We start from the raw sequence: 24,378 nt of genomic DNA on the forward strand, positions 1-24,378 counted from the left end.
TCAAAGTTTGTGACGTGAATAGTGTCATGACAGAAAAAGCTGGTACACTGTGCCAGTTTTAAGGGTTATCCTGCAACCTTACACTGACAAAGACTGCTGGGTATCTCAGCGCCTATGGGAACAATGGCATGCCCATGCTCTGCCCTCCCCTCCAGCTGAGGATCCAATTGGTGTCATCCAGGACCACAAAAGCCCTGATGGACTAGACATGATGCTTAAATATAAGCACAGGTGGAGAAGAAACAAGAGGCCAGGGATGTAGGAGAAGGCCAAGAGGTGAATCTGCAGAATGCCAAAGCTTCCTTCCGGGTGTGGGAAGAAAGTGCTGCCACGGCAAAGTGGCCCCCACAAGGCACTGGTTCTGGTACCAACAGTGGTACTGAGCACCTGCAGATTTGTGATATCTTCCAGGAGAGGGGCCGAGGAGCAGGAAGTCTGTCACAGCTCTGGGTCCCACTGACAGAAACACTCCTGTTAACAAAGCAGTTGCCCCCTGAACAGGTTCTCTGCCCAACAAGGAACATCAAACCAAAAGGACGTGACAGAGGATGTTGGGATCAAGGGACTGGGCACAACCGACAACATGGAGCTATTCAAGTAAACATAGACAACCAAATACTTAGAAAGGGCTTGTAACTTCTGATTAGCGAGGTCATGGGGCACAGCACCTCTGCTCGGCTGGCTATGGGAAGGATCAAGTCTTTGTGTTTCTGTTTTTCTGTTTCTAAGTGGACATGCGTGAGTGTGCCCATCCACCAGCTGGGCACAAATCTTGGTGGGCTCTGTCTACAAAGGAGGTGTTGCTGGAGTCCTGGTGCCGGGTCCTTCCAGCGTGTCCACAGAAAGACAGACATCTAGTGGCTGAAAAAGAGTCAGCCAGCTGTCCCCTCCATCTATGGTCAGGGAGCTTCCTCTGGTCCAGCTTCTCTGCTAAGGTGGCAAGCAGGGATCCACAGGACTTTACTTTGTTCTTGATTGACCTTGCCAGATCTGAGGTGCAAATGCCCGACAGGGCTCCTCCTTGGACACCCCCTGCAGAACAACCCACCAACACAAGCAGTCGGTCAGCTCTAAGTAAGACAGTCCACCCTTCAAGGGATATGAAATACTCTGTCGGTGGGCTCTCTGACTCTCCCTGACTCTCCACCACATGACCCAAACCTTCCCTTAGGGAAGTTGGCTGCTCACAAATTGCCCACAATGGCAGGTCAAGGGGAGGGATTGGCCTGGCCTGCCCTCTACTGGCTAGGGGGAATGAAGCAGCATTGGGGAGGGGTATGCTAGGATTGCTTCACTGCCAGCAGGACTGTAGGACAACTGGCAGGAATTGGGGACTAGTGCCCAGGTTAGCAAGCTAGTGCTACTCCAAAGCACAGTGGGCAGAATACACCACAGAGGGCAGAATACACTCACAGTGGGCAGAATAAACCCACAGAGGGCAGAATACACCACAGAGGGCCAGGTACAATCAGAAAGTAGCGAAGTTTATGCAATTTTATTTCTGTTTAACCTAATTTTTAAAAATCAGCATATAGTTAAGTTTGTCCATTTTTTAACATTTTCTTTTGTTTTTCCTATTGGTTTACTGGTCTGTGATAAACTGGAAATGAAAATAGGACCAGGTTGAGCCCCCTGGAAGTGCTCTATAGGTCCTAACCCTTTCTGTGATGTGCTAAAAGATGCTCCCTTGCTCCTACAAAAATGGTTGACTTTCACCCAACAAGGTGGGGAAGCAGGAAACCTGCCATCCACAGGAGGCTCGTTCACAAGCAGAGATGCCAAACTGGCCTTGCCTCATCACCCAACTTACCTCTCACTCTCCCTAGACTGGCCCCTGGGCAGCACTCAGGAAGAGACAGCTTGTCTGCACTGCTGGCCCACCTGGGTTCTTGGGTTCCCAACCTGTCCTGCGAGTCCACCACAGTTATGCTCCTGAGTGTTTTGTGCGGAGACAGTTCCTACTGCATGCTGAGGATGAGGCTACCCATGCCCAAGAGGCCAGTGTGGTAGAACCCTGCCGCCTGGCATAGCTTAGTCACTGGCTGGACCTGTAAGTCAAAATGTCTATGTATCGAAGGTATATGGCAGCTCAGCCTAGACTGTCCAGTAAAATTGGGCTACTTTCAGTTCCTAGGACTTGTGACTTGAGGGAAAATTCTGCTACTGGCTGGGCCCCACCCACTTACCTGTGAAGTACCCTGCTTGTAACTCTTGATCATCTTCTTGGGGGCAGTCTCAAAATTGCTCTTTGGAATGCCTCGTGTCACCTTGTCCCTCAGGGTATACAGGGTCTCTTTTGTTCCCTGTGGGGATAGCCAGGGAACTGGGCTGAGTCTCAAACCTAACCCCAGGTTCCTTCTTCCTTCCTTGGTCCGGAAGCCAGGGCTAGGGCAGGGGAATTTAGGGTGCTTTCCCATAAATCAGTAGCCTCTAGGCTGTATGGGGAACTCTGGGCTGACAGGGAATCTGGGCCCCACTCAGTACCCCAGTGCTGGACAAAGCTAGCAGACATACTAGCTGTCTCCAGCAGAAGCACCAGGAGCTTCTCAACAGCACAAGGAAGTCAAGAAGAAAAGGGGGCCTCAGTGAGTACAGCTGAGGTGGACTTAGCTCAGACTACAACAATTGCCCTGGACTTTCACACAACATTAGAGGAAAGGGGGGTGGGACGAGGGGGGTGCCTACAGACAAAGCACAGCCATTCCCCGAAAGTGTGGTTGTGCCCAGACGGAAGGAGGTGGCAAACTCGGGCTAGCATCTCTACATACAAGCCAGGGTCAGAGCGGAGCGTCATTGCTCCAGCACAGGACGCTAAACAGGGCCAGACACCCACTTGATGTGTGCTTGGCTGCTCTTGTAACGGATGAAGATGACAATGGGGTAGATGTGCATATGGTGCAAGCGCTCTCGATGGCATGCGGTGCGATGTCCAGAAGACAGTGCCGTTCTGCGAGACAATGGTGTAGCAGTAAGTACGTAGTGCAGACAAGAGGGACGGTCTTTGTTTCCCTGAGGACCCACCCCTTGCCCCCCCCCACTCACAACTCTACCTTCCTCACACTCAGAAATACCAGGCAGCAAAAGCAGGACTTCAACAAGACCACTTAGGAAGGAGACTTCATTGGTGATTATACCTTCCCCTCCCCAACTGATGGCTGCTGAGGTGGGAGTGGAACTGGCCAGCAAGCCACACCTCAAGATGGAACTACATTGGCTGGTTGTTGTGTATCAACCTGTCACCAGATAGAGTCATCAGAAAGGAGAAGCCTCAGTTGAGAAATGCCTCAATGAGAGCCAGCTGTAAGGCATCTTAGTAGTAACAACTAACTAGCCTGTGGTGGGTGGGTGGTGCCATCCCTGGGTCCTGGATTCTATAAGAAGGTGGGCTAGCAAGCCGTAGGAAGCAGCCAGTAAGTAGTACTCCTTCAAGGCCTCTGCATCAGCTCTGGCCTCCAGGATCCTGCCCTCTTTGAGTTTTTGTCTTGACTTCCTTTGGTGATGAATAGCACATGTGGAAGTGGAAGTGAAATAAACCCTTTCCTGTCCAATTTGCTTTTAGGGTCACGGTGTTTCCTTGTAGCAACAGAAATCCTAACTAAGATAGGGACTTTTCTGGAGCCCCATCCTATCCTGGCCTCACAAATCTGCTCTACTGAATAAGAGTGAGACTCTGGGATTTGTGGGTGGGGCATACAAGGTTTGCATTGGCTATGACAGAAACACACCCCATGAGCCCTTCCACCCTCCAGGATGGCGGTCAGCATAAGACCACAAGGCACTCTGTGCAACTCTCGATGGATGTGTTTTCCCTAAATGAAGCGTTTCCTCCCCATCAAAAAATAAGCATTACAACTAAGAAAGCTCATATTTTCTGGAAGAGGAGGAAACCACAGCCCAAGAAGTGGCTGGAGAAGCCCAGAGGCCAGAGGCTGAGGAGCAGCTAGGACTGGCTACTTCCCCAACACACCTTGCAGCTAACCCATTCCCTGGCAAATGAACCACAGGGATGTCCAAATGCAAATCAAGAAACAGTGTTAGCTTTAACGTGGGCCAGAGACCTGGTAGGTGGCTCTCTGTATGCTTGTGTTCAGGAACCCATCCCAGAATGGTCTAGGAGAAGGTCTCCCCAGAGTTCAAAGCTCTCCTTAGTGCCCTTCAGAGAGCAGAGGCTGTGGGTACCCAAGGTATTGACTCCCAGGTCCTTCTATGGATCTGTGTGCTGGTGGTGAAGGCCGAGACTCATAGCTCACGGAGGATGAGACCAAAGGGCAGGAGGCCTCAGATAGCTAGGGCATGGTGAGCTGGCTGAGGCTTAAGGGCCAGGGCAGAGAGAGGGGTCCTGGATATAAAAGGAGCCCAGTTGGGCCAAAGTTCTAGGGTACCTTTTCTGTGATCCTCCTTTATCGAAGCCAAGCGGTGGGTAACGTCAAAATGGCCACTCCTCCAGCTTGTAGTCCACAAATAGCATTCTTTGACACCCCGCTCGATGGCTTTGCTGGAGGCCTTCATCACCTCTGTATGGTAAGATGCAGAAGTCAGGGTGTGGATACATAGAAGGGCCCCGATGCTGAGGGCCACACTGAGCAGCAGCATGGATACCACACTACTGCCTGCTCTCCTGGAACGGATGGTCACAGGTGGGCCTCTCTACATCAGTAGGTGCTCTTAGACGCTGTATGCCAGTTTCTCTGCATGGCCAGAAAGGTAGGCAAACAGAACAGACACAACCTAAAGGCAGAAGGCACCCCTTACCAAGCGGGCCATCTGCAGAACAACTTGCCAGGTGCTTCACTGACCAGCATCTCCTTCAACCACATCCAGTAAAGGCCCCAGGATGAGGACAGGCCGCAGAGAGGTACAGTCCACCTTCTGGACCCGCTGATAGGCCAGGCTCACTGAGTCTAAGGGACAAGAGGGGGGCAGGGTCATGGGCCCCCGCCTGGAACAGAGGAAAAAAGCAAAGCTGGGCAGCCATATCCCCGACCTTGCTCATCTAAATAGGCCCACCCTAAACTTAGTTACCTGGACAGGCCTGTCGTCTTTGTCTCAAAAGCAGGCCAGCGACAGTGACCTGGTTTAAAATCAGGACCAGTCTCACATCTCAGACACACCAGGGCACAATCACTAATGAAGTCTTTCAGGAGACTGCAAGAGTCCTTCTGCCACTTAGGATGCTGGGACAGACTGATGTCAATAATCTTGGCCCTTCATTCTACTCCAGGTCTTCCTCAGTTTACCCACGCCCACTGTACCCACACCTTACATTCTCTGCTCACTAGAGATGTGGCTCTAAGGTTTGGAAGACAATAGCCCGCCTCCGCAGGTATGGTTACAGACTCTTACTTGGACATGGAGGATAGAGTGATGCAATTAAGTCTTTGGACCAGAAAAAGATGGTGTGTACTCCAGTTCTGCCTGTAGGGATGGTGACAACCCTTAGGAACTGTCTGAGCTAAAAGGCAGAGCGGACCTGGGCTTTTCAACACAGGGCCACGTCCCTGAGGCTGCCCACCAGGTCAGATCATGTGTGATACACAGAAGAGTGCTTTGGGAGCTCCCTCTCTCTGGTATAGTTCTAATGATCACGCCACTTTCCCACTTTCCCAGTTAACAGGCAAGGCAAAACCCCCCATCTCAAACTGGATGAGAGCAAGACCAGGCTGGAAGAGGGCACAAGATGACTTTGGTAGGCAGCTGCAGGAAGGGTTAGGACTCCTGTAGGGTCTGCACACTTGATAGAAGACACAGCTACCTGGAAGCACAAACACCCATTCTCTGCAGAGACCAACCCCATGGGCAGAAACAAAGAAAGATGCCTCATATCAATCAGCATACTTGTGTGCTTGCATTTGAAGATGGATTATACAAGTGTCTATATGGTCCTTCCTAACCTGGGGAGCAGCTGGTCTGTGGTCTACATTCATGACCTTGGAATGTCCATGCACTTTCTCTTTAAAACAGAGACACAGATGTAGCCAACATCACTGACCCCTCCACACTAGCCTCCTCAGATGCAACCATTACTCTGAGTCGGAAGTATATCTTTTCCACATGACTCTTACTACTGTAAGCTAATTTTTATAGGCTGAGGAAAAAACCTAGCAAATAAGGTATATGTGTGGTGGGGGGGGTGTTATATTCAACAAAATAACATGATACTATGAATGGCTTGTAGCTTCATCTCCCCCACAGAATACATCACAGGAATTCATGGTCCTCTCCCGAGGACTCTGCAATATTTCATGCACAGGTAAAATGTAAACCTGGACAAAATGCTGCTGCCAAGACACTGGGAACTCACTCAGGTAGAGTATGCAGGAAATACCCAATAGCAAATGAGACCCAAAAAAATGGAGTTTAGGGCAGTCACAGCAGCCACAATTGGAAGAACCAAAAAATGCAGCAAGAAGGGAGGAGGCAAGAACTAAGTCCATAAAACTGGAGAAATGGCTCAGTGGGTACAAGTGTCTCCTCTGCAAGCATGAGCTCCTGAGCTTCAATCCCCAGCACGCATGTGAAAGGCCAGGCATGGCCACCTGGCTATAACCCAGCAATACAAAACAGCGATATGAGAGGCTGCTGGCTGCCAGCCTAGCTCCTGGTTCAGTGAGACCCTGCTCAAAGAAACAAGGCAAAGAGTCCTTCTCTGGTCTCTTTACATGCTCAACCATAAACACACATGTGCATATAATTAATATATTTAATTATAATATATTGTATGTATGTATATATGTATGTATACACACACACATACACACACACACACACATATATCCCCACTCACAAGTAAATAAACACAAAGAAAAATAAAAAGTCTCAATCAGAGGCTCCTCCCGAATCCCTTGCCAAATTCCAAAGCTTTGAGGAACAAAGCTAAATGTGTAGGAAAACACAAAACCATGGAGCAAAGTGTTCCAGTGACTCTTGTGTGGAAAGTAAAAGGTTGCCCTGGGACGAGGCCCCCCATGGAGCTGAAACCCAGGTGCCAGATCTACCAGTCTGGGGTAAACTCCACACCAGCACAGAAGTTGCAGCCCAGTCCAGGGTCAGCTCAGGGTCCCCTTGACCCAGGTGGCCACCAGTGCTGGCTCACAAGTTACCGGAGCTTTACTCTCAGCCTTAACACTTCCTCTTCTTGACATTCCAACTGACAGTCTCCAGGCACATTTACGGAGCAGACCAAAAGAGCAAAGTCGACACAGAGATGACCAATCGGGGCAGCTGATGGACAGTCCTCACAGATGCCAAGACTTTAATCACAAGATCCAGAAAGTCTTGGCAGAGAATGAAAGCCTGTTACAAATATCAAATAGAAACTCTGGCACTAGGCAAGGCAATTTCTGAAATTAAGACATGGGACACCAAAGATGAGCTAGACACTGAGCAGGGTAAAGGACACCGGTAAGCACCCTGGCTGGCTGAAGCATTGAGAGAAAACGCTTGAAAAGAATGGGGGAAGCATTGCAAAGACAGGAGACCAACAAGACCTGGACAGGGGAACTCAGAGGAGGGAGATGAAAAGACCACAGAAGCAACAGCAAGCTATAGACTTAAGAACAAGAAGGTAAACATACCTGGGCACCATAGTGAGGCCTGATGCTAGGAACAGAGACAATGCCAAAACCCACTGGCCTAGGGGATGTGACCTTCAGCATAAAAACATTAGAAGCAAACCCTCGCGGAAACATCGTGGTAGGTTAAAATGCATCCTTAAGGGCTGGGTCACTTCTTGTTTTATCTAGGGTTCACAGGCGGTTTGAAGAAAAATGACCCCCCCCCCCCAAGGGGAGTGGTACTATTAGGAGGTGTGGCCATGTAGGAGTATGTGTGGCTTTGTTGGAGAAAGTGCATCACGGGCTGCTAGGCCTCCTATGCTTAAGTTCCACTCAGTGAGACAGACCACTTCCTGTTGCCCAGATGTAGGGACTCTCATACTTGCATGCTGCCTTGTTTCCCACCATGATGACAATGGACTACACCTCGAAAATGTAAGCCACCCCCAATTCAATGTTTTTCCTTTGCCTTTGTAAGAGTTGTCATAGTCATGGTCTTCACGGCAATAAAAAAAGAAAAAAAAACCCTAACTAAGACAGATCCTATTGCTGCAATGAAACACAATGACCAATAAGTAAGTCAGGGAGGAAAGGGTTATTTGGCTTACACTCCAGCATTGCAGTTCATCACTGTGGGAAGTCAAGACATGAACTCAAACAAGAGCTGATGCAGAGGACATGGAGGGGTGCTGCTTACTGGCTTGCTTCCCCTGGCTTGTTCAGCTTGCTTTCTTATAGAACCCAGAACTACCAGCTGAGGGGTGGCCCCCACCCACAAAGACTGGGCCCTCCCTCACTGATCACTAGTTGAGAAACTACATCTCATGAGACACTTTCTCAACGGAGGGTCCTTCTTCTCTGATGACTTTAGTTTGTTAAACTGACACAAAACTAGCCAGGACACTTCTTGATCCCAATAACCTGTGACTCTTACCTTTTCTAGTGAGAAAGTTCTCCTGGGTTGTCTAGGGAGAGCCTAAATGCCCTCACAGGTGTTCCCACCAGAAAAGGAATTTTTGAAGCAGACACACATGGCAGAGAAGGGGACGTGAGGAAGGAGTAGAAAGATGTTTCAAGATAACAGTGATGTGTCCACAAGCAAATGAATGTTGGTAGCCACTGCTCAGAAGAAGGAAGGCTAGGAGCAGATGCATCCTTCAGAGCTTGCAGGGGCAGTGGAGGCTCTGGCACCTTCAGGCTCACCTGGTGGCATTGGTATTAAGACATCTGGCTTTTAGAATGAATAGACATTGTGTTGTTACTGTTTATAGAGATTTGTTACAGCAGCCATAAATACAACCCCGTTTGCATTTTGTGTGTGTGTGTGTGTGTGTGTGTGTGTGTGTAGGCTAGAAGCTGGCATTAGGTGTCCTCCTTGATAACTCTCCTATGGTATTTATGGAAGTGCTGGAGATCTGAACTCTGGTCCTCCGCTTTGTCCAGGAAAGTACTTGCTTTGCTCACGAAACAGTCTCCCCAGCTCCTTGAACAGCACTTTTTTCACATGTGCATGATGGGGAGTGGGCATAAATGCCATATGTGGAGGTTGGAGGAGTTAGGCCTTTCCTTACACCTTTGTGTGAGCTCAGGGAACCGACTCCAGTCACCAGGCTTACATGGACAGCTCCTTTACCCCCTGAGTCAAACGAAGTCAACCCTCAGGATCAGTTTTGATTTCATGGATTCAAGCAATTTGGGATAGAAAATATTCAAATAGTATCATTAAGTAATTTAGAGACCATTTAAGTATATGGGGAATGCATTAGGCCAAATAAAAACATCTGATTGACATGAGTTAACAGAACACCTATGGGTCTGGATACCTAGAGGGGGCTTGGTACCACCTCTCTGACATACCAAGGTGTGGCTGTGAACACCAACCTAAGGTTCTATATACAAGGGAAATTCTGAAAGTGGTCAAATGGACATTGTCAGACAAAATAAAATATATCACGAAGCACAAATCAGACATTCTAAGAAATGTTGAAGGAAAGCAGAAAGATGACAAGATCAAACGGAAGCAGGGAAGGAATGACTAGTGAAAAGAGTGAAGAGAACAGCGTGAAAACACTTAACGCACACTGGGTGACAACAGGCACGCCATGGAAGCTGGGACGCGGTGAGTGGACGGAGGCTTCTTAGGTCACTATGGTGGCCTGGGCTAGCAGGCAGTCAGATGCATATGTGGGGGGACACTGAAATCTCCAAACGACTACATACGGAAAACTGGAGAGGTAACAGAAACAATGGATTATTCCCAATATGGAGAGACAAGGAAACATAAAAGAGGTGGAGCCAGCAAACACAAAGAAAAGACAGCATCCACTATAGTGACATTTGAAACTTTCTGATTTCACAGAAAGTGAAAACTTCTATCTGCCATCTATGGATACATTGATACTCAGGTAATCCTTTGATACAATGTGTTAAAACACTGGCTGCCAGTGAGTGAAATAAAAGTTACTCTACTCTGCCTTACCCTACTCCAGGGACAGTAAATAAAACTACAAAGAAGTTCAAAGTATGAACGAAGCCAGAAAAAGGCCAAGTGTATGGAGACTAAGCAAGAGAGAACGAGTAGAAGCAAAGCATCACACCGTCCAGGACCTTTCAAAGGGGACACTACTGGAAACGAGGACATTTATCAGTGGTAGAAGGGTCATTGCAGGAAAACGGAATGATCCAGAAGGTGTATGTTTCCAGTAACAGTTTCAAAATGAGCGGTGAGGCTGGAGGGATGGCTCAGCCACTAAGAGTGCAGGTTATTCTTCCAGAGGAGTAGGTTTGATTTCCAGCATCCCCCTATGGTGGTTCACAACCTCCTCCAACTCCAGTCCCAGGGGACCTGACACCCTCTTCTGGTCTCTGTAGGCACACACATGGTGCACATACATACAGGTCATTCACACACATTAAAAATAAATATTTAATTTTTTAAAAAAATAAGCAGTGCAGAAACTCCAAGGTACTGACACAGACACACCCACCAGACCCTCACTGAACACACGAGAGATGGCACGGGCTGTCCCAGAGCACAGCCCAAAAGAAGGAAGGAGGAAGGCTAGAAACCCAAGAGAAACCTCACCATAACACGACAGCAACTTAATTCTGTTACTGACAGGATAGCACATCTCAGGCTTTTGAGGTAAAAGGGCAAAAATGAGCTGACATTATCACAAAAGACATTTTCATATATACACTTATATACATGAAATCCCACACCAAAGCTGTATGTTATATGTTATACAGAAACTGAGAGCAGACTAGAGCTTCCCACAGGCTGTGGTCTATCCAGCCTGCATGATGGTGACAGGGAATATCTCACTGCACTTTATTTTATTTATTTATTTTTTGAGACGGGGTCTCACTATGTAGCCCTGGCTAGTTAATACACACACACACACACACACACACACACACACGCACACGCACACGCACACACACACACACACACACCAGAGTATTCTCGAACTCATAGAGATCTGCATACCTCTGCCTCCAAAGTGCTGAGATTAAAGGTGTGTACACCTTTATCTTACACCTGGCAAGATCTTCACTTTAAAGATAAGAAGGTAAGAAAGGAGAGAGGAAAGAGGGGACCCATCAGTCCCACATTCTAGAACTGCCTGATGACTCCACACCCTGTCTGTCCAGGACACTGGATATATACACAGCCCTAGGAACCACTTTGATGGCAAGGATCTGTTGCCACTCAGGATCAATACCCTCCTTCTACAAGGGCCATCTTCTAGGAGAATATCTGACATTCCTAGTCCTCAACTCCTGCCTTACTCAGCATTCTCTGCGAAGGATTTTGTCAAAGTCACCAATGAACATGTAAATGAAGCGAGAAAGGCTGAACAGTGACCAACACAAGCCGGACACTACGTCCACTGGCCCAGGGCCTCTCGCTGAATGAACTTGGAGCTTCGCCTCTCAGCGAGGCTGGCAGCCATGAGCCACCTCCATTTTTCTTCTTTCCTGTGCTGGGCTCCCAGACACGCCCCACTTGGCTGTAGTATCTGATCTGAAGTCAGGTCCTCAAGCTTGCACAGCACTTCACACACTGAGCCACCCCCCTGCCTCCCAAGTCCCGACACTCTCACTGTGCCCTTCTTCCTGAAACAGGGCTGGAGGAACAAAGAAACATGGTGGCCAAGAGGAGACTTGAGGATTAAAGACAAACACTGATGTGACAGATTTTCAGAACCACTCTGCCAGCCTGAATGTCCACCTCCAGACAAGTACATAAAAAGTAAGGAACCTTTGGGAATCCCCCATCGCGAGGCTCTCCCACCCTGCCAACCCCACCCATGGAGCCCGCCCTTTGGAAGGAGCCCAGCACTTGCCTTCAAAGAGTGGAATGGAGTCACTGGAGAAGGTGTCCAGGGCCAATAGATCCTTGCCGTCTTTAGACCCACTGCGTTTGTGTTTGTGTTTCCTTCGGAAGAAGGACCGACGTGCAGCTGCTGACAATGTCTTTGCTGTGTTGTCATCTTTGACCTCAGACATGCTAAGCCTCCTTGAGAACTCTTGGTCCATCCTGCAGTCAGAGAGAAGGACAATGTGGGGAGGGCCCTGCTAAGGGAAGAAGCTAGGTTCCCCCAGCTCCCTGAGGTCTCCTAACTACCAGCCTTCCCCATGCCCCAGGACCCTCAGGCATCGCCACTACCACTGCGTGGTGAAGAATGGTTGGGTATTTACCCTCAGAAGTGATCAAAGGAGTCCTCTCAGAACCTCAGGTATTTCCTCCAGTGGAAGGTTATTAAAGAAAGAGCAAACCTGAGTCTTTTGTGGAACATTCCTTTACACTGTAACTGACTTAATAAAAAGCTAAATGGCCGATAGCTAGGCAGGAGATATAGCAGGGACTTCTGGACACAGAGAACTCTGGGAAGAAGAAAGGCAGAGTTACCAGCCATATGGAGAGGAAACAGGATGGGCATTACAGAGTAAAAGCAGCCGAGGGACATCAAAGAATGTAGATGGAAAGATATGCACTAATTTAAGTTACAAGAACTAGTTAAGAACAAACCTTAGCTAAGCTGAGCTTTCATAATTAATAATAAATCTCTGTGTTTTTTGTGAGCTGGTAGCTCCAAGAAAAATCCCACTACATGATCCTCCTTTGATTCTTGTGGTGATCTGAATGAGAATGACACCCTCTGGCTCATATATTTGAATGTCTGGTCATAAGGGAATGGCACTGCTTGAGAGGGCTTAGGAGGTGTGGCTTTGTTGGAGGAAGTGTGTCACTTGGGGTGGACTTTGGGGTTTCAAAAGCCAAAGCCAGGTGCAGAATCCTTCTTTTCCTGTTACCTACGGATCAAGATCTAGACTTCTCCGGCACCACGTCTGTCTGTGTGCCACCATGCTCCCTGCCATAAAGATAACGGACTAAACCTCTGAGACTGTAAGCCAGCCCCACTTAAATGCTTTCTTTCATAAGAGTTGCTGTGGTCCTGGTGCCTCTTCACAGCAAAAGAACATTAAGACATCCTAGCTCGCCACAGGGTCTCTTTCTTCCTTCTGTTTCCTGACCACACTGTGAAGTGGCCAATGACGTCTTCACCAGATGAACAGAGGAGGTGACCTGACTCCACGCTTTCAGTCTCCAGAACTGGGGGGTAAACAAACTTCCTTTTCTTATGAATTTCTCAGCCTCAAATATTTGTTACAGCAAAGAAAACAGATATGGGGTAATAGCTAATTGGGTTTCTTTCAGAGGCGATGGACATGTTTTAAAATTAATTCTGAAGGAGCTGGCAATGTGGTGAAGTGCTTGCCTAGCATGCTCGAGGCCCTGATTCTAATCCCCTGCAACACATGAACTGGATGTTGTGGCACATGCCTGCGACCTGAGCACTCAAGAGATGAATGCGGGAGAAGCAGCTCAAGGCCATCTTAGCTACAGAGCAAACGGGAGGTTAGCCTGGGATGCATGAGACCCTACCTCAGTCATCAGTAAATAAAATAATGGTGGAGACGGTTGCACGTATCTGTGAATATCTGTGTCTCCGCATCACTGGGAGGACGGACGCACAGCTTCTGGACAGTGATCTGGGTCACTGCAGCTCTGTGAGGTCCCATACCACACTGGTGGCCCCTGTGGTCCCTGCCTGGAGATGGAGAAGACTTACACATATTTGCTGGGAATTTGCCCACGCTGGATCTTCTGGGCATTCTCATCCAGCTGCCAAGCCATCCAGGACCCAAACATGCCCTGGGGCAATGTGTCATCCACATACAGGATGTCATCTTTCTTAAAACTCAGTTCAGGCTCCACCTCCGCCAGACGGTCGTACAGGGCCCTGGACCATGGAACAGATGACATGGGTTGAGGCCACATCACACACACCCGTCTCTTGAGGCAGCTGTCTGTGCTGTCTCCAAACACCACGGGAAAGGATTTGGGGGCATCCTGAAGAGGCCCGCAACACACATTTTCCAGAGCAGGATAGAGATATCTATCACCTTTTCTTTCTAACACTAAGGGCTCATCCCCACTGAAGAAAGAACTTCCTGCACCTCATCCTTTCAAACAGACATTTTCTATCCACTTGTCTCAGCAATAAAAGAGGCTGCTTCCTGCAGTCTAGCACCTCCCATAGATGCAAGCACACCATTTCCCACCTGCAGAATGGGAAGTTATTACCCATGTGTGTTTTCATCTACGTTGTGGTCTGAGGTCATGGGGGACATGACAAGAGTCCTGAGCCGCTCACTGAAGATGCCTGATGCCATTCCCACATGATTCCCACATGACTTACAGGCACCATGGGCACCTGAGATCCATGCATACTGCAGAGGGCTCTGTGGGACTCAGGAGAGACCACAAGAGGAACACAACCCATAGAGTAAGAGCTCCAGGTCTTAAGACTCTTGTAGTCTTCACCCCCCCCCCCACCCCCAAGTATCTCACATAGGCAAAAGTCATGCTAATCAATGATGGCCTGAACCCTCAGGGCAAATAGTCCAGGGAATCCATTTACCCTACGAACTTTCCACAGAGAGCCCCTCCCCTGGCCCTAGCCCTTGCTACTGGCACCTGATGTAGAAGCTGTCACCAGGCAGGCCCTTGACTCTGGAGAATTCCTCATGGCGATACTGCACCTTCAGGCGGATATTATCCTTTGGCTTCAACATCTCCACATAGACATCCTCCACTGTCCTGCTGCGCACATCCTGGTTGCCATACTGAGCAGGGTAAGAGCACCAGGGTCAGAAAGACAGTGGCGGGGATAGCTTGGATACTCAAAAGGTTCCAGGACGGTCTTAGATTCTGCCTGCCTCCCCTCTACTGATCCTGGTCTCCCCTGTGCCTGTGCTCTATGTGACTTCCTGGCTACTAGATACAGTGGAACTACCTAGCAATGAAGATTTCTACTTTATACTTATGTACTGTATAATTTCATGTTAATTTAAAATAGGCTAGAGCCATCTGAGAAGAGGGAACACCAATTGAGAAAATGCCTTCATAAGACTGATCTATAGGCAAGCCTGTAGAGCATTTTCTTAATTAGTAATTGACGGGGGAGGAGGGCCCAGCCCATTGTTGGTGGCAGGGGTAGAGGAGACCACCCCTGGGCCGCTGGTTCTGAATTCTATAAGAAAGCAGACTGAGCAGGCTACAGAGAGCAAGTCAGTAAGCAGTACTCCTCCATGGTCTCTGCATCAGCTCCTGCCTCCAGGTTCTGTTTGAGTTCTGCCCTGATGTCCCTCAGTAATGGAATGTTACCTGGAAGTATAAGCTGAAATAAATCCTTTCCTCCCCAAGTTGCGTTGGCCATGGGATTTCATCACAGCAACAGTAACCCTAACTAGGACAGTCATCTATGTGCCATCTCCCCCATGGGATGGGAGACCCAGAGAGTGAGAGAGAAAGAAAGCCAAATCAGTCAGCTCAGAGACCTAGTACTCATGAGACTGGGCACTTCCTTCTGGCTCCTCAGGATCGGTGTCAACTTAAGTTAAGCCCTTGGGTTGCCTCAGCAGCCCACCTCACTGCTCATGGGCCTGGGAGTAGCCCTCATTTACAAGATGAATAACCCACCTTGACAAGTTACTATAGGTAAAGTAAAATCCCATCTTCTGTGTCATGTAAGAGGACAGTGCTGATAACGCATGAACATGACCTGGCACACACACACAGTGGCAGAACTCACCTCCAGGATGAGGTCCCCTGGCACGAGGCCATCGGGACCCTTGGCAGGACTATCATCTTCCACCTCGGCCACAAACACCCCGTGCAGGTTCCCACCACACAAGTGCACTCCGAGATCCAACTGGGATTTCTTGATGAAAACAATGCGGGGTTCAGGGCTCTTCTTGCTGCTATCTCCCACAATCCTTTTAAGAAGGAAAACGAAGTCCTTAACATGTGCAAGGAGAGAGTTGGGCACAAGTGAAGAGAGCCATGGTCGATGCCCTGCCTGCTTGTTTCGCAGGCTTGGACTTCTAAGAGCCAAGGGTCTGACTGGCCACAGGTTCTCCTCTACTGACTCAGTACAGAGTCGGAGACCGAGAGTGGCAATGTGAACGGAAAGAGAGACAGAAGAAAGAGGGCAACAAGCCATTCAGAGAGAAAACAAGAAAGCCAGTAAGGGACATGCTTCTGACCCAGCTGTCATTGGATGCCTGAGGGGGCATCTCTTCCTCTACTGAGCTTGCCTGACCTGGCCTTGCTATTTAGAGACAGACAGTTCACTCAGGGAAACACCTGAGCAGTCTCTATGCCAGCTAATGTGGGGGCTCTTGCTATCAAGACCAGAGGTGCCAAGGGGGAATGCATGGAACTCCCTCAGAGGGGGGAAATAGAGGAGATCCTCTGGTTGGATTGGGGACTTGAGGGATTGGGTTGGAAGGTGAACAGAGAGGGAGAGTGCTGAGAGAGGTGACTGGAAAGGGGGAGCTTTACGGACCCAGGTGGAAGCCTGATGCAAAGGAAACTTCCACAAGGATGGTCCCAACTAAGACTTCAGACAGCAATGGATACACAATCTGAACTGACTATGCCATGATCAGATTGGTGACTACCTAGGTTGTCAGTGGAGAGCCTTCATCCAGTGACTGATGGAAGCAGATTCAAAAACCCATGGTCAAACATTGGACTGAGAGAAGACAGAAAGAAGGAGGGATCTTAGAAGCCAGGGGTCAGTGACATCAAAGGAAAACCCATAGAAATGGCTAGCCTGGGTCATGGGAACTCAGAGTCTAAACCAAAAACCAGGAAGCCTGCATGGGACTGGCCTAGGCCATCTGCATATATGCAACAGTTGTGTAGCTTGGTCTATCTGTGGGACTCTAGGAATGGGAGCAGGGCTGTCCCTGGTGCTATGGCTGACTCTGGGAACCTAATCCTCATACTGGATTGCCCTGTCCAGCCTGAATACTGAGGGAGGTGCCTGGTCTTATGACAGCTTGATATGCTATGCTGATGCCCTTGGAAGGCCTGCTCTTTCTGAGCAAATACAGAGAAGGGGTGGGTTGGGGTGGCAGAGGACAGGTGGAGGGGTATGAGTGGAAAGAGAAGAGGGAGAGGAGGCTGGGGTCAGGATGTAAAATAAATTAATGAAAAAGGAAGGGGAAGAAGAAGGAGAAGGAGGAGGAGATGGGGGAGGAAGAAGATGGAGAGGAGGAGGAGGAAGAGAAGGAGGAGGAGGAAGAGAAGGAGAGGATGAGGAGGAGGAAGAAGAGGAGAAAGAGAAAGAAGAGGAGGAGGAGGAAGAGAAGGAGGAGGAGGAGGAGGAAGAGGAGGAGGAGAAGGAGGAGGAGGAGGAAGAGGAGGAAGAGGAAGTAGTGGTAGTAGCAGTAGTAGTGGAGTAGGGTCAGGGTGAAGCTGGGAACACAGTGAGGAAGCCAGACACCCTAGGAAACCATGAAGGAGATATAAAGGAAGAGTCCACCTCTCGTGAGTTCCCAGGCTGCCTCAATCTGCATGACACTGGGACACTTAGGGGATGCGGCAATTCTAGGTTAGACTGACACAAGGCTCCTATGAGAACCCTCTCCTCCTGATACTGCTCTCTTCTCTAGCTTCTCTAAGGGGAGAACCCCATCTGCTCACAGGAAGTGTGCACATCTAGCTGACAATTCTCCCTGCGGCAGAGCTCAGCCCTAGCTGCCTCTCTCAGCACTGCCACTCAGCACACCTCAGGGTCCCTGGCCTAACATCAACATTGTCACCGCTGAGCAGAGACCCAGGGCCTTCCTGGCTGATAAAGGTAGAATGTCTGGAGACAGAATAGGAGAAGGAAAGACAAAAGGAGAGAAGAGGAGGAGGGATGAAGGAAAAAGACAGGCCTGGTATGGGGTCTGTCCCAGTGGAGCAGATGGGCAAATGGAGTCCCGTAGCATGCCTATGCTGACCTGGAGTTGGGGGTACTTTGCTTGGCTGGGGGGGTGCCAGGGCCTTCATCCTGTTCCATCAGTGGATCAATGACAGAGGGATGTTCTGGGGTTACAGCACTGCTGCCCTGGAGAGTAGAGTGAGGGGTGGCAGCAGGGTCCAGGTGGGAGCTGGAGGTGGGAAACAGAAAGAATATGATGCATTCAAGCAGCCAGAGCCACCACCCCTGCAGTGTGGCAATGGGTCCAGACTGTGAATAGGGAACCGGCTTCACACACTGAGTCCTGGAAAGGCGGACACATAAGGAGTCTGGACTTGTGCCGCCTGCCCTATAGGTCTGCCTGTCTCCAATCAGGGATTCTCTCCAAAGGTGTCCAACCTAGAGGACACCAAAGCCCCCTTCCCTTCTCATCTGCTTTTATTCCCCACCAAGTTATGCGTGGTGACTCTACAGGACATGTACCACTCCTGTCATCTACCTCGGGACCCACAGTTCATGTGCAGGTACAGGCAGGTGTCCAGTGTTTGCTCCCCCACAAAGTCAAGCACTGAGTATGAATCCTGTGCCAGGGACTGAGGTTTTGGTTACTGTGGCTCCCTGCACCCTTGCCTGTACTCTTAATGTTTCAGGAGGAGACATCCCCTCTCTGGAAACCCCTTGTCCACCCCAGCCTAGGCAGCCCCAGGAAGCTCACCTGGAATGGGAGTGGCTATTGAGCTGGTGAATGTGTGGGTTGTACTGGGCCAGGATGGTGATGGTATCGCACTGCTGTCCGATGATCAGCCGGGCCTGCTGCTCGGTGGCACTCCTCAGGTTTATGCCATTGAACTGGGAAGATGCCCAAAGTGGATCAGTGACGGGTAATGACTGAGGCAGTGAACAGACTTGGGAACACTGCTTTGTAGGACAAGACAGAAGAGGGGAGGGAGGGCAGGCGGGCCATTCCCTCTTACCTCAAGTAACTGGTCCCCATACTCAAGGCCGGCCTGGTGGGCGATGCTCCCTGTGGTCACCTTGGAGACGTAGACACCACCCTTCTCTCCACTCACGATGGAGATTCCCAGAGGCTCTGAACCCTTCTGCACTTTCACATGGCGTGGCTCCTCCAGGTAAGGCCTGGAGACACAGTCAAAGTTTCAGGGACACAGACCCAAAGGGACAGAACGGGGAGGCTGAGATCAGGCATGCAGTCAGCAGTGTGAAGGAAGGCCCAGAGCTCAGGTGTTCTGGTAAGATGGGAGATGGCAAACTGACTTTGGACAAAGGAACACGTTCCTGAAATTTCATGCAGTACAAACACAACACATCCAAACAAACATGGAAAAGACAGAGGATGACCGATGTGAACTGTAACTGGGAGTGACACACACACACACACACACACACACACACCCCCCCCACACACACACACTTTTATTTGATGAAAGAGTCATCTCAGGATATGCACTATGCATATCCCACGGAGGGAGTTCTGAAGACACCCACTGGCAAAAAGATGACAACAAAAAGTTGTCCCCTAATCCCTCCCCCAAAGATGACTGACTAGCTAGTTCTTATATTTATGGGTCCCTAGAGTGAAAATGAAACAGCTATAAGCATGAGAAGAGGGCTAAGGGACTAATGGAGCAAGATGTGCCCATGCATTTACTGGCCAGGGAGCCGTCCCCATATCCAAGGGCATGAAAGGATGTGAGAGCCTCATGTCAGGCCAACCTCAGACTCCTCAGCGAGGAGGACCTGGGCCTAATGGCCACGGGCAGCCTCAGAAGGGATCTGTGGTGGAAGAGATACATCGATGAACAAAGGTTAGAAGAGAAGGGATACGCAGAAGGACCACACTTGAACAGAAGACCCAGAACTCTGCAAGTCCTCCCCCTAGAAGCAGCTTTTCCAGCTGACGGGCCCCTCAGTCTCAGTCAAAGCCATGGGAAGTTCTAGGTTGTAAGCAGGAAATACCTGCTCTGTCACTACTGTGAGACAAAGAGAAAACCCACAAGTTCAGAGGACCTTAGTCTGGGTCCCCACAGCTGTGTCTTGGAATAGCAGAGAGTAAAATGCCTCACACACCCCAATTTAAAAATATTCATCTTCACGTTTACTTATTCATTTGTGTGTATATATGGGCGTGTACACCTGTGCATGCCATGGCGCATGTGTGGACATGCCATGGCGCATGTGTGGCGATAAGAGGACAATTTGTGGGGTGGGGGTGGAGTCAGTTCTCTCCTTCACCACGTGGGTCCAGGAGGTCAAACTTAGGTCACCAGGCCTGGCAGCAAGTGAGCCATCTCACCGTCCCATGAAAAATTTCCCCTTAACCTTCTAGCTCCTGCATACAGTCAATTCTGCCACTGAACGTCCATTAGAGTGTCGGGCAGTTTAGAATTCTAAGTCCCTTGCAGCTAGTCATCTAAAGACCATCCTCACAGCTCAGGCTAAGAAGATGGAACGGAGAATAGACACCGAAAGGAGAAAGCAGGTCTAGGGTCCATCCGAGGTTCCTCCTCACCCAGTGGCTGACCTTTCCTCTGTCCACATTAACACAGTGTGCTCAGCACAATACAAAAGTGGGTGATCAAGTCTAACAATGTCACATAAAAGCCAGGAAGCTGGGGCTGGAGAGAGAACTCCACAGTGAATAGTGTGAATTTCTCATTTAGGACCCGAGTTCAGTTGTCAACATCCATATTGGGTCACTAACAACCACCTGTTAACTCCAGTGCCATGGGATCTGATGGCCTCTTCTGACCTCCAAGGGCACCTACATTCATGTGCACATATTCCAACACACACAAACATCAATATACATACATACAGACACACACACACACACACACACACACACACACACACACACACACACACAGAGGAAACTTCCAAATGACCCTATGAATCAGGGTTTCCTGACCTGGAAAGATGTGGAGAACAGAGAAAAGCAACTCCACTTTTGGGACTTATATACATATTTATGTCAGTATTTTATTTTTAATTTTTTAATTTATGTATCTGTGCATGGGCAGATTTCTACAGAGAGAGGGCATCCTGGAGAATGTGACCAATGGCATGATCTCTACTTTCTCCATCTTCCCAGTGACCTGATTAATTTTTTACACTATGACAAAAGTTTTCTCAGAGCAAAGCTAATTTGTACATCAAGTTTATTACGTTTACTTAGCACTACAAATACTTGCTAGAGGAACTGTGTTGTAAATACGACATGACACTAAAACAGATACTCTACTCTCTGCCGTGTCCAGCAAACGTCTCAACTGACTGCATGGGACTTTTGTCTTCTTTTTACTTTTTCCATTTCCCTGATTTTCTCTCATGACTCTATGATAGGGAACTCTGGGTTCTGGATAGGAGACTACCTTTCATTGGGAATGTTGCTTGGGTCACAGGGGCTAAATTCATCTCTAACTGGACTGTAAGCCCCAGCAAGGCAGGGATCACTCATACCTTTAGGAGGAGGAAGCCGATAGGCTGTGTGTCTCATGTCTCAGGCCCTTTCTACTTCTGAAGACACACTTCATGTGGAGAAGCCAGAGCTAGAGCTGGGCAGAGCCACGCCTCCACACTCCCATGGGTGTCACCCAGAAAGGACCCTAGTCCTGTGGCTGATGACCTGGGACAGGGCTGTAGCATTACATACATTTGCTCCCCTGGGCTCTCAAGTTAATACGCACTGGGTTCCTTTTCTTACAAGTTCAGATTTTCAAATCAAATATGATCTAATATATTTATTTATTTACGTTTTTTTGAGGCAAGGTCTCACTACATAGCCTTGGCTGTCTTGGAACTCACAGAGATCTGCCTGCCTATGTGCATTTCATCTCTCAATAGAAACAAACAAATAAACAAAGAAACAATTTTGGGTAGAGTCAAAGAACCAAGAAATGTAGCAAATTATACCTGGAGCCAAAGATGAAGGGATAAGAATGAATCCCGGTTCTAGCTAGGTCAGGCCAGTCACTGAGTTTGTATACACAGAGCTTACTCAGGTGGTCTGGACACAGTGTACTCTTAGAAAATGGAGCTAACTCTAGACACTCATGCAACTGAGACTTTTATAACAGTGTGTAACTGAGACGTTTAAACAGTGTATGTAAATGGTTCTGGCAAGCAGGAAGCAGCACCCTGTTATCCCTGTCACCTCTAAAGCATCATGCTTAGTCACTGCTCAGGGGAGGAGCCCACCTTGCTCTGCCCTTGCCATATACACCTGACCTGCCCAGTCTCTAACTTGTATTGTTACGACAGTATGCCTCATGCTCTCTGGACTGCCCCATGGCCAGAGCAGACCTGGCTTGCCCCAACCAAAGGTGCTCATTAACACTCACCTGTCCTTTCTCCGCTCCCCATGGGAAGTGGGGTTGACAGCAATTCTGGGCAATGTGGAGGCTGAGGTCTGAGGCTGGCTACAGGAGGACAGGGTATCGATGTTCAGTGGGGAACGGGGAGGAGTGCTGCATTCAGAATGTGACAATGAACCTGTCATGAGAGAAGAGGTGGATGGGACTGGATCTGCCATCTAGATGTGGGCTGTGTGGGTCTCATCCTACGACCTGGGCCTTGATGGTCCCCACGGCAACAGATGAGGGCTAGACTCAGACGATCCTCATCAACCCACTGAGATGACTAGAGAGGACCCAAAGGAGCAAGCACAAGAGGGAATGCCCAGTACTTACCTCTGTCAGAGCCCATGACAGACCGGGGATATCTCGGTGTTAATGGGATCTTAATCCGCTCTGCCTTGAACTGCAGGTTACTGGAAGACCCTGTTGTTCCAGGAGGAGACAGCGTTAGGCCTCTTGACTGAACAGCCCTCAGTCCTCACCACCTCTCAGCATTCAATGCAGTAACATAAAAACCTGTTTGATATCCCTGAGGAAAATGATCTGTGGGGAACTACAGAGGAGACCGTTGGTGCTTCATGCTAGATGGAACTTAGCAGGCTCAGAATGCGCCAGGACAGAAGCACGTTGCCTTGCTTCAGGCCAAAATGCAACAGTAACCTAACTGATGGAGGAGGGTCATCTGTTGCTTTCATTGGTTAATTAATAAAGAAACTGCTTGGCCTGATAGGTCAAAACATAGGTGGGTGGAGTAGACCCGAGATGGATGTAGGCTAGAATCTTTCCTGGTAAGCCACCACCTCGTGGTGCTACACAGATTACTAAATATGGGTTAAAGCAAGATGTGAGAATTAGCCAATAAGAGGCCAGATATAATGGGCCAGGCAGTGTTTTAAAAGAATACAATTTGTGGTTGTTATTTCCGGGGCTAAGCTAGCCATGCAAGAGCCGGGCGGGACAAAAAGCAGGCCTGCCCGCCTCCACACTACAGAGTGAAGCCCGCTCCTTCTACACCTAACTGCTGCAACAGATGCTCCATCTTGTCTCTGGAGCCCTAAAGACTTATTACCCAGTCTTGTTACCACTGACACTCTCCTCAAAGTTACACTTCCCCCAGGTGTATGTCCATACAGGACACCCAGGATGAACTAACTCAGGGTCAGGAAACAAGACTCCAACCAAGATGTCACCTGAAACAACTGCAACCATCTTGGAGCTGCAGGCAGAAGGCAGTGGCTCTGAAAACATAGGCATGCTAGACAGGCCACAAGATAGCAGCCATTCAGGGGAGGGAGCTGAGCTCAGCCTCTGGAGGGAAAGGAGTCACAAGAGCAGCCCACCCAGAGACCTGTTATCAAAATACAAGCACCAGTGGTAGTTACCAAGACGAGCACTGGAGGGCAGAGAGTTGGAACCCTGGGAGGTTCTCATCTCAGAATAGTCACTGCAGGCCCTGTGACTCAGGTCCAGGCTGAGGCGTCCCTGGTGCTGGACACTGTGAGTAAATCAGAAAGGTGAGGGGCTCTGGAGAAGGACTAAGACCAGACATGACCAAAGGGGAAAACACAGCAATCAGCCTGTATTCCCTAAGACAGAAGAGTGAAGTGCCCTTGCTATTTGCCTAGGATAGCAGACTGACCCCAGTCACTTCCCACAGATGGCATCTATGCAGTAAAGGGAGCACACAAGGCCAAGAATGGGATTGGATGGCTCTGCCTTGTGGAATGGTATGGGGGGCTGGATGTGCATAGAGGGTCCTGGAGAGAGCAGTGTTATACCTCACTCAGGATGGCACGCCCAGGAAGCTGAAGCCAGGGGACAGTACCCAGGGACCGCCCACATCCGGCTAGCCAGCAGTCAGTACCAACAAGCTGGCTTAGGTTGTGTAATGTTGACATCCCTTCCCTGTTTAAAACACCCCAGGGGTCTCCCAGGTAGTCTTTCAGGTTTTGTGTCCTAGAGTCTGGGCCTCCCCGCTGCCATACACCCCCCCAGACCCTCCCATGCTCCCAGACACTCAGCCCTCAGCCCTGCACATAAGGAAAGTGTTCTAGTCACAGCAGCTGCGCTTACAGCACAGGACCCTCAGGCACTGTTTCCTAGACACCTCTCTCCAGTCAC

The 24,378-nt window shown here is 49.3% G+C and overlaps 1 protein-coding gene across 3 annotated transcripts in view; it reads right to left on the reverse strand.

The window, feature by feature from the left end:
• Nucleotides 1–4,758: 4,758 nt before the first annotated feature.
• Nucleotides 4,759–24,378, reverse strand: part of Dlg5 (discs large MAGUK scaffold protein 5) — a 103,755-nt gene continuing 84,135 nt past the window's right edge. For all 3 annotated transcript variants that reach the window (XM_038310633.1, XM_038310634.1, XM_038310632.1), the window contains 11 exons: nt 23,640–23,752; nt 22,591–22,680; nt 22,243–22,393; nt 18,856–19,018; nt 18,597–18,730; nt 17,922–18,071; nt 15,719–15,902; nt 14,602–14,750; nt 13,694–13,864; nt 11,903–12,096; nt 4,759–4,901 (listed from right to left, as the gene is read on the reverse strand). In XM_038310633.1, the coding sequence (XP_038166561.1) occupies nt 4,789–4,901; nt 11,903–12,096; nt 13,694–13,864; nt 14,602–14,750; nt 15,719–15,902; nt 17,922–18,071; nt 18,597–18,730; nt 18,856–19,018; nt 22,243–22,393; nt 22,591–22,680; nt 23,640–23,752 (1,612 nt within the window). In that variant the 3' untranslated portion in view covers nt 4,759–4,788. The remainder of the gene's footprint in view (nt 4,902–11,902; nt 12,097–13,693; nt 13,865–14,601; nt 14,751–15,718; nt 15,903–17,921; nt 18,072–18,596; nt 18,731–18,855; nt 19,019–22,242; nt 22,394–22,590; nt 22,681–23,639; nt 23,753–24,378) is intronic.

Source organism: Arvicola amphibius, chromosome 13 (genome assembly GCF_903992535.2).
Source record: "Arvicola amphibius chromosome 13, mArvAmp1.2, whole genome shotgun sequence".
Taxonomy (NCBI): domain Eukaryota; kingdom Metazoa; phylum Chordata; class Mammalia; order Rodentia; family Cricetidae; genus Arvicola; species Arvicola amphibius.